The sequence below is a fragment of the Mastomys coucha genome, unplaced genomic scaffold, assembly GCF_008632895.1.
Source record: "Mastomys coucha isolate ucsf_1 unplaced genomic scaffold, UCSF_Mcou_1 pScaffold14, whole genome shotgun sequence".
In the NCBI taxonomy this organism is placed as follows: Eukaryota; Metazoa; Chordata; class Mammalia; order Rodentia; family Muridae; genus Mastomys; species Mastomys coucha.
Window position 1 is genome coordinate 19,038,983 of NW_022196896.1, and position 11,052 is coordinate 19,050,034.

The following is an 11,052-nucleotide window of genomic DNA, read 5'->3' on the forward strand; positions in this document are numbered from 1 at the left end:
TTTTTTTTAAGAGGGGAACCTGGGAAAGGAGATGTTGTAAATAAGAAAACAATCTAATAACAAAATGTGTTAAAAAAGAAGAGTCTTTACTATAGATTTAACCAGGTGTGTTAAGGGAGAAAGAGGACTTAGGGAAATGACAGAGTATACACCCCAAACAGGTCGTGGGAACACAAGGAGAAATAACACTACAGTGCATGAATGGAAACCATATATACAATGGTATCTGCAGGTCTTCTAATTAAACCTTTGATAGCTCTCTATATTCTCTGGGTTTGTGTTAGGATAAAGGTTCACCAACATAACAGAAAAAGCTGTCTCTTATGAAGTTTTCATCTGATTAGGCAATATATCTCCAATGACCATTTTAGTTCACTTGTCTCAGTGACCCTCATTTACATATGGATTATAATGAGAATCTTAGGCTTGTCATGTTGGGAAATGACTATAAGCTCAGTAACAGGAGGCGAAGGATTAAGAGTACAAAGCCAGTCTTGAGATCTCATCTCTCACTGTCTCTTTCTTTTTGTCTTGTGTGTATTTGTTTGTACATGTATGGTTAATTTATTGGTATAAGAGTAGAGAGATTTTGGATGGGAGAATATATTTTTACTTTACCCCCAGTGACAGTTGTTACTCTTTGTAAAATTCAGATGGCCTTTCAAATTTGGGGACTGCTGCTATATGCTAAAATTTAGAAAATGCTTAGTCCTGTGTTTTTGTTTGTTTGATTTTGTTTTTTTATACAAAACTACTGAATATTTTCAGAAGGTTATTTAGCTGCTTTTGTAATTCATTTAAATGATAAATACAAAGAGTTTATCTTTAGTTTTATATCTGATAGCTAGTTCTTCTTTCCTGGTCTTTAATACAATAACATTACTGTAAAAACGTAGACTGAGGAGTTGTTCAGTGATAGAGTGAATTCTAAACCCGTGCACATGCCTATGTTTAGATCTTAGCAAAAACTAGAAAAGGGGTGTTCTTCAAATAGAATTCTTCTAGACACGATATAAAACATAATTCCTTTAATTGAATTACCTAACCAGGGTTGGCATACAGTTTTAAATAACAGATTATTCTTTCTCCTCCAATTGGTTATTTTTCATACTTTTTATGTACCATAAAATACCATGTCTGTGATCATGAAAACTTGCCTAAATTTTTCTGTACATATTTACTGCAGAGTATTTTTGGATCCTCTCCTTGATCACAATTGTTTGCAATCTTCCAATTGATAGAGCTAGATGAAGACACTTGCTAATTTGGAACATTTCTCTAAATCAGCCAAGCATTTAAGTATTTTCATTTGCTGTTTTTTTTTCATTGTTGTTTTGATTTTGAACTAGGAAGATAATGACAATAAAGACTAAAGTTATTGATCATACTCTACATGCTGATCATAAAAGAAAGCAAATCATGACTAAAACCACAATATCTATGAACCATTTTTCAGTTTTCTTATTTATTGACATTTTTAATTACAACACAATGAATTGATGGTAAATACAGAAGATGCAACAGTATAAAAAGCCATTTAACCTTCCCCTAGGTTAAGACACTTACAGCAGACAAACAATACCCCACCCTAACCCATTCTTGAATGGAAATGAAATAAATATAATTAATAAATACAACACAAATAACTGCACAGCCCTTAACTCTTTGACTGCCATGGCACAAACCATGCTGATGATTCTAGATTGTGACCTTTGTATGGTAAAGGTTGCCGCAGCAGTCAAAGGGTTATAGCATTGTAAACATAAGTACTATGTGAAAAATGTTCAGTCATGTTACTGATCTATAGAATGAGATTAATAGCATGGCCCTTGACCTTTAATGAGGCATCATTATAAGGAGTCAAGGAGAAAATAGCTTGGTGAGCTATTATACAATCTAGGCAACCTTTTTGTTAACAATGTGCTATGAAGCCTTAATTTTACTAGTGAAACACAATTTGTGAATAAACACTGTTCAACACACTGGTCAATAAAATCAATGAGAAATTAATTGAAGCACCACAAAGTTTTGCCTGATTATATCTGACAGTCATAATACACTTTAGCACCATTTTATTTAGCCTTTTATTTGCACACAAACAAGCTTTGTGTTTGTCAGTAGAAGCAATCAGGGAAAATATATATGCCAAATTTAATATGGAGTAAAGGTAAACCTGTGTGGGGAAACTCATAACATTCAACCCATAAAATCCATGGAGAAAATAAATGTATCACTTCATGCCTTGCACATAAAAATCTACATGTAATGAAAAGTCTTACTGAGAAAATGTTGAGTACAAAGTAAGCAACTCAGAAACTCAAGATTAGGTTTTTCATATTCTCTATCTGAAACCACAGGTCAAATGTCCTAAATACTAATTTCCTGGCCTTTCTCTCTGCTTCACAGTCTCTTTTTATTTTATAAATCTTAATTTATTTTAGTGTTTTCATTCCTAATATCCACACTATAAAAATGAAAGGTAATTTTCATAGGAAGCTGGAAAATGTTTCTTGTTTACCCAGGGGACAACTTTCCTCTGCAATTGCTGTGTCTCATTTGGACTCTGAAAGTTACATGTCTGTGCAAATCTTAAAAAAATATATGGTATTTATTCAATAATTGACAGGAGCTTCTTTTACTTAATGTGTCTAGTGTGTGTGTATGTATATATATACATATACATATGTATATATATGAATCATATACTATATAGTCCCAAATATATGTTACTAGATAGCTTATATAGATATCATGTATCTTTATTTATTGTCAGTCATACTGATCCACTTGTTGAAGTAAAGATAACAACACGTATCCATTTTGAAGATAAGTACCACACTGATCAAGCTGGCAAATTTCTCAATGTCAACAATATTTGACTCATTTAAAAAATTAGACTATGAACTAATTATATTTTATGTTTTTATTAAAAATCAAGCTTATTAAATGTGTATATTAGCACAAAATTAAACTACCAAACTCCATCCATTTACTTTCCATAATATAAAACCAAAATATATTTGTTTAAAATTAGATAACATGTAAGAAAAAAAGGTCTTTCAAGACTTTTACACTTGACACAATATTTTATGACCAAGCCTCTAAAGCCCCTGAAAATAGAGGTCCCCAAGAGAAATGCTGTTGCAGACATAGCCAGTGCAGGAGAAGTCACTGCTGTAACAAACCCTATTCTTGTACTTTATCTCTTTCTTACTTATGTAACATACCCCAGAAGGGAAATATTCCAAAGAGTCAAGTCTTTAGACATTCATGTCCTCCTGATGTACTTAAACACTATATCATAATATTTATTATATGGTATATTTATATTAGATACATTTTCTAAAAATAAATTTTCATAGCTGTCTTATCAAGAAACAACAGCAATTATACTTGCATTCAATTTTTCTAAGGGGAAGAGCTCTATAAAAATATAAGCCAATGAAAGAGTTTGCGATGTGATAAAGGCTATGTTTTCCATGTAATTTATGATGGAAAATATTGACAAACAAAGACATTTCAGGGTTCCAACTATGTTGTACAGTACTACTAAATTCTGTTTTTCAAAGAAAGAAGAAATAAAATATGATTTATTAAATATTAGCAAAATTAGGGATGAAAAATTGCTGATTGGAAGGAATCAAATAATGACCTCAGAAGGAAGAAAATTTTGATAATCACTTTTTCTCAATTTGTACCCATGTTTATTTGACTGTAAAAATTTGATTTATTTGTATAGAAAGGAATAATGGATTCCATACCATATATAAAATGGGAAATGTCTATCATAACTAAAATCCTAATTTTACAAAAGCATTGGAATGCATAAGGAGCAAGAAATGAGGAGACACTCTGACCTCTGATATCTCAGTGTTGTAAAAGAAAACATTTACATTAGGTAATCCTTGTATTACTAACAAAACCATTCATTTAAAGTATGTTTTATACTAACAAGTGGGCTGTGGGTATATAGAAAGGGAATGAACTACAATTGGTATCATATGACAGGAAACAAAACATGCATTCTAGTGACTTCAAATAGATAGTGCACACAAGGCTTTATTCATCAGTATACTGGCAAGACAGGCCAACATAGCAACAAACATTCACATAAAGATGCCAAATATAAGCAGCACCATAGACAATCCTAGGGAAAAGCATCCTGTCATGTCACATTTCACCAAACTTCATACTATTTGAGGCAAGTATAAAAAGGCCTACGTTAAAAGTACTATGGTATTATTCCTGGGATCCAATCGAGCTACCTGTCAAGTGCTACAAAGAAGTCCATATGCAATTTTCTTTTGATGATCAAAACAGGTGAAAGAAATGGTAGAAATGTCTTTGTTGGCCAAAATGTTTTTCTTTTTTTAGTTGTTTTATCTTTTATTTTTCTCACCATTCTATCTTTCCATTTCCTCAGTGGAAAAATGTTAGTGATATTTACTTTGAAGCTAAGTGGCCTAATTGGAAAGAGTTATATTTATACTTGATATTTTCTTCCCTTCTTAAGGGCTTACAAATCTAGCTCTATCGCAGAGCACATTGACACGACGTGTGAATCAGCACAACACTCTAGCTTTTGATGTGTTTTCCTGAAGGGCCCTCACATAGACCTCACATTTGAATACATGAATTCATTCTATGTTAATATAAGAAAAATTCTTATATTATAAAAAGACAACCTTTTTTTTTTTTTTAGCTGAAAGACATAGAATCTCAGATCTCTTCATATACAAATGCCCTCCATATATATATATATGCTATTTATGCTTAGGATGTACTGATCACAAGTTGTTGATTTTGCCCCATTTCCCTTAAAAGGCATTCATTACAAATGCCTGTGAAGCTTTTGTTACATCACTAAACTCCTCATACTCCTCTATCACTACTTAGTAAAATACTAGTTTATGTTAAAGAAATGATACATGTCATATTCTGTTACCAGTCAATAGCTGTATTTAAACACTGAAAGCTGCTACTTCTGGATCCTACCAAAAAAATTGATGGGAATTATGAAATACCACCAGTGATTTTTCTTCTGAATTTCTGTGACTATGTCAAGTTAGTATTCATTCTAGGCTTTCTATACTGTTGGATCATATTTCAGAGTAGACATATTGAAGAAGACACTGATAATTAGGTGTTCTTTATATGACCAGAAATATTTCAAAATCAACTCAAACTTACGCCAATAGTAAGACACAAGAAATGATGTGAGTGGTACATTATGGACTGAGTCTACTATTAGATCAGACTAGAACACTAAGGCAACCTTTGCTACTATGCCAAGTGTTTTATATTATATGATTACTGAGGTAAATTTCTATCCTAGGGAAATGGCTTTTTTCACAGGGTTCTAACATCATTCTGACTGAGGTTACTGAATGAATACTTTTAACTTTTAATATTTTGGGTCTATGAGGCAATGGATGAGCATCAGATGTGTTTACACAGGTGACATCTAATGGGCACTGACTAAGTATATACATTGATAAATTATGTACTCATTCCTGGTGTGAGGAGCTTGAAGTTTCAATTTCTCTATTATTTTCATTCTTGCTGAAGTAAGACTTTCAGTTGTAATATTATAGAGTGCTAGAGCATGTCTTTATATTTTACAAAAGATTTATTTTATCCTTCTCCACTGCCCACTCTACTTATAAAATGTAGCTTTCATATCAATAGTGTGATAGTCTCCTTAAATTTTAGTTTCTTTATTATACTAAGTTCAACCCTTAAAAGAGACTCATTTAAACTTTCTTCTTAGGCAGCAGAAAAACTGTCATCTAGACTTCTAGCCCCTGGAACTTGTTTACTGTAGTTTTTATAAGTCAGTATTGTGGAGGTCACTGCCCTTAGAAGGAATAGTTACATTATACCAGTATGTTGCTGGGCCTCTTCATTGGTACCATAGTGGAGATTTTATTTACAGCTCTTTGTGATAGTTCATCAGAATGTCACACTTGTGGTTTAAATGGTATGCTGGGTCTTTGATAGCTTGGAATATGCTCTTATGGTATCAAAACTTAAAAATTTGGCTGTGATTACTGTAAACACTTCGTCACAATCCCCAGGCTTATTTAATTATACTGCAGCCTTACAGATTCAAAACTATCAGCAAATCATTGCCTTTATTTGTTTTGGGAAATAAATACCAAGTACCTAAAAAAGAAAATGATTATTTTCATGACTTTTGTTTAACATATCTATTCAAGTAATAACATCTATTCTATTCCTCTTCAGATAGCACACCAATTAATTAATATGGGCACACCAGTTAGTTCATCAATTGTAAGATTCAAATGACAGGAGTCTGAATTTGTGCCATGTTAGAATATAAATACAACATGGAGAACTTAAGAATATTACATTACACTTCCTAGAACCCAGTATATACACCCTCATTCAGATATCACACTGAGCAGTAGACCTGGCCAATATTCTTATCAACTACATTGCATTCTAATTGATTAAGTCACAGAAATGAACTAAAATTACATGTACAGTCTTTGAAGAGCCAAATTATATGCTGATGAAAGAGATTGTAGGCAGCTTGAGTAATAAAGGTAATGTTTTCTTATTTGAGTAAATTCATCTTATTTTTTATTACTTAGTATTGCCTCTTAGTGATCATTACTAAGTAACTTATTACATGTGATTCAGAAAAGCCTTGCTAACTGATTAGTAACAAAAGCTGTATTTGCTAGGAGCATCTATTGTTTACTGATTGAGCCCTGTAACCCTACCATGGCAAAGAGCATCTGTCTTCACCTGCTGTTATAACCATCTCTGCAGAAACTTTGTTCTCCGATGAGTTAACAATTACCTAAAATCACAACTTTCTTTACAGAACTGATGTGGAATTACTGCTTTATAAAGAATTCAAACTGATTACCTATCATAGTATTTCACTCAGTCTGATTAATATTATACAGTATTTACCTGAAATTGTAAACTTGAAAATTATTTTATGTAAAATCCATTACCTGGTTTACAGTTGTCTTCATATTTGTTAAAGTAATAAAAATAATGAAAGAGATGAATTGCTTTAGGAATACAAATATGTTTTCATTTCAGTTTTGGAAACAGTGGGGCTGAGCTTTGTATGTTACTCAGTTAGAGGTTACAGAAAGAACATGCTTAGTTGACTGTCTTCATTGATATTAAACTGGCATTATGGTCTTAATGCCAATAAGTTAATTTTTTAAATTTTTAATTGCTATTTTCATCACTCATAATTTTTTTGATTTCTTTAGCATTACCTCATTTCTTTTAATACAAATCCTAAGCATATGAAAAGTCAGCCATCATATGAATGAAGTGCCTGGCATACGGTGAACAAAGGAAGCCCAATGTTTTTGATCACATTGTACTTAGTTCTTATCACTTATAAACTTACAGCGGTCCCAATCAAGATAGTAGACATAGAAGCCATTTTCGGTACATAGACTTCTCACATTCAAGGCAACAAAACCCAAATCATATCCATGATATTTACCAGAATTGAAGCATAATAAAGACTCCTCCCTTTTCAATGCTATGATTATTTTCTAGCCCTTAGGTACTTACAGTCTTATGATGAATCAGGGTATTGTGATGAATGAGTAAAGAGTCAAGAAATTGCTTATTGATTATATTTTTGATTTTTGAGAGAAAAAAAGTTCAGTGTATGTTGATGGAGTTCCTCGATGACTTGCACATGTCCCAAAAGGTTACAGTTACTCATGTCTATTATTAGAAAAAGAAAACGTTTCCAGTCATTTTTTATTTTTTTCTTGACATCAAGGTCCTGAAAGGATTAAACCCTCTAACAAGCAAACACTGTATAAACAGGCTTATGTATACAGTCCTCCATGCTCTGTAGTAACTAACTATAATATTCGCATCATCTAGAAAGGAAGTACTGAAGTAGAGCTACAGCGTTGATCCTTGCCCTCCCTGTGTTATTGACCCTCACATTCAAAATCTTGACTGTCTTGTTGAAGTACAAGCTGCATTGCATAGTGTGGTACTATGAAGCCATGGAGCCATTTCTCTTTCCTAACTGTTTCTTTTTCTTAGTTTTACAAAATATGCTCAGATTGTAGGAAACACCATTCTGCCAGGCTTTTCAGCATGCCACCCATGATAAAAAATGTCCCCAACCAAATCATAAACATGTAGTTTAACCAAAGGCATTCTAACTTTCATGCTATGTTGAGTATAAATATAAATTCAAGGCAGCCAAACTATCCATTTCCAAATAAGAATGTATACCTACACTCATTAAAAATCATCTGGAAATGTGTATTATTAGCAAATGAGTAAGAAATTTTCACTAGTATAAAATTCCTGCTTTATATAAAAGCCACACTGGCCATTCAAGTATTTGAGGTTTTTTTTTTCCTATTTTTTTTTGTAATTTTTACTAAAATGATGAAATTAAGCTTGAAATTAAAGAAAAAAATAAAAAAATACCTCTACCTATAGGGCATATCCAGAGTGTGCATGTAGAGAGCAAAGCGCCACCTGCAGATCCACTACCCAAACTCTCTCTCCACTTGAAGGAAACAGCTCGTTTACTAGGTTTTAGAGAATAACAATCCAGTGGAGAAGTGACACCAGATTTTCCTTCAGTTTGTGCCAGTTTGCAAGTTAAAGGTCAAAGGGCAAAGACACAGACCAGGGCTCTTCAAGGAAAATTTTCACAGCAGACAGTGTTTAAGTTGTTGTTAATGACAGTCAACAGATCAATATCAAGTTCAAGGCAAGCTGTTCATTGTTTCAAAAGCTAATCCCCTCAAAAGCTGGCTTTCACACAAAGCCAATTGTCTGACTCGTGGGGTGCTTTCCTTCTGACCATCTCAAATAAGTTCACAGCCCAGTGGCTGTAACGCCATTCACTGCAAGAAGCAGCATCTAAAATCAATAAAGAGGTCTGTCAGTTGCTGACTTTTCTCTAGGAAAAAAATATTGATAAGACCCTGCTCTGCAGGTCACATGAAAATGACAATACTGCTGTTAGGACAAATTACACTCAACAATGGGATGCTTTGGTGTCTCTTGGCTCTGTCAGTGATCAAATAGATGGCTAAATGCCAGAAGCCACACCAACCCTTTGAGAACTATGGCTGACATGCAATAGGTAATACACTGGAAGGTATTCATGCAACTCAGAGTCATCATTTTAATTCAGTCTTAACCGAGCAATGCTAACTGCATATTTTATGGCAACTGAGTTTTCATGCAGTGGATTTCAAATAAAAAAAAATCAATATGTCTGAAGAAGAAAAAGCTTAGACTGTTCTAACCAATTATTCAAATAAAATTTCACTCTCATGAGATACTGTTAACAAAATATCTTTTTTATTTGCCAGAAAAGTTTTGGCAAGTCACATCATTGTTGTTGTTATAAAAGCATTTATGCAGTACTATCAGTCATTAAAGAATTACATGGGATTGTAAGGTATGCTTTACAAATCTCAACTTCTCGAACCTGTGATGGCCTTCCCTTTTGGCCTGTTCTACAAACGACCAGATTGCAAGACTGATCATCCTGACTCTGTAAGCTGGTCTGATAGTTCTCAAAGGGTTACACTGATGTATTAAAGAGTAACATATCTTTATAAAATACCCATCACATTCTTTCCTTCAGAGACACAACGCTTCTTGCTCTGCTTTGCGCGGAGTATTGCTGACAGACCAATGGTCGGCCTGGGACAAAGGCCTAACACAACTGGGAAGAACATCACAATGATGCTGGCTGGGTCAGGAGGCAAGAAGGGGGGGAGGTTCAGAAACATTTCAAAACAACCAAAAGGTCCTGTTTGAATACAGCTATGAGTATGGAGGTGATGATACATTGTGGACGTAGTTGAGAACAGCTGTAGAAAACGAAAAATGCATGTATTATTAAGGCTGGTACTATATTGCAGATATTTTGGCCCCTTGTTTGTTGGAAAATGGCTGTCCCAACAGTCTAGCGTCCTGCATGTATGTTTCAGATCTCCCACCTGACAAAACGATGCGCAGGAGACTATCCATAGTGGTCACAAAGCTATCTTCTTTGGAGACAAAGCTGTTTTGGATCTTCACACTTTCCTGAAAGTTCAATTGTGGATTTTGTTGTTTTTTAAACTCTTTCTTCTTTTGCTTCAAAGCAAAAAACCTATGGGTTTTCTGATTTGCTCTTTTTGTTTTCTCTCTCTCTCTCTTTCTTTCTCTTTCCCAGAAAAGGGCTCAGATTTCAGAAGGAAATGCATTTTTAAAAAAAAAATTAAGAAATTTTTCTTCTATATTTCCTCTTCTTCAGTTAATCCTGAAATTTTACTGGGCATTGAGCGTGCAGAGGAAAGGCCTAGAACTGAATGACAAAGAAAGACAGAGGACTGAAGAACGGCAGATACTGTGCATCATGGAAGCTTCTCCATGATTATATTTCCACTCATGTGCAGGACCAGCAACCATCTAGGTTTGGAAGGTCAGCCTCGACCAGGCTGCCACAAGCCTGCTCCTAGCTAGGAAACAGCATAACAGCTCTTGTCTTGAATCTCAAGTTACCACAAACTCCCGGAAAAGAAAGAAAAAAGAAATCCCTACATCACACCCACTCTTGCATAGAGCGTTTACAGTACAGTATGTGGCGGGGTGTTCCTTTCCTCTTGAACTGGAACACAGTGTAAACCAATACAAGGAGGCATAAGGCCAAGATGCAGGGAATAACAATAGCTATGGCTTTCACAGTGCTGGCTGTGTTGTCCAGTTTGATGACAATGTCTACATCATCTGGTGGGCTGAGTCCTTCTTTATCTCGGTCTGTTGGTCCATCACAGCCCATAAAGTCCTTGAGGATGGATCTTGGATACCCAGGTTCTACTTTGAGTATCTGGTTGTTAAATTTCCAATACTCCTTTCCTTTGTAGAAATAGGTAAAGCCTGGAGAGAAAACATACACACAGAGAGGTACCACTCATTTATGAGAGTAGATATGCATATAGATGATAATGAAATAGGTAACTTCTCAAAACATGTAGCTTAATATCTTTAGTCCTTTTAGTTTCTAAGGAAAAA

At 34.2% G+C, this 11,052-nt stretch overlaps 1 protein-coding gene across 3 annotated transcripts in view; it reads right to left on the reverse strand.

Moving 5' to 3' along the window:
• Nucleotides 1-1,437: 1,437 nt before the first annotated feature.
• The window catches only part of Mmp16 (matrix metallopeptidase 16), a 256,760-nt gene continuing 247,145 nt past the window's right edge, over nt 1,438-11,052 (reverse strand). For all 3 annotated transcript variants that reach the window (XM_031366538.1, XM_031366539.1, XM_031366540.1), the window contains exon 11: nt 1,438-10,917. In XM_031366538.1, the coding sequence (XP_031222398.1) occupies nt 10,583-10,917 (335 nt within the window). In that variant the 3' untranslated portion in view covers nt 1,438-10,582. The remainder of the gene's footprint in view (nt 10,918-11,052) is intronic.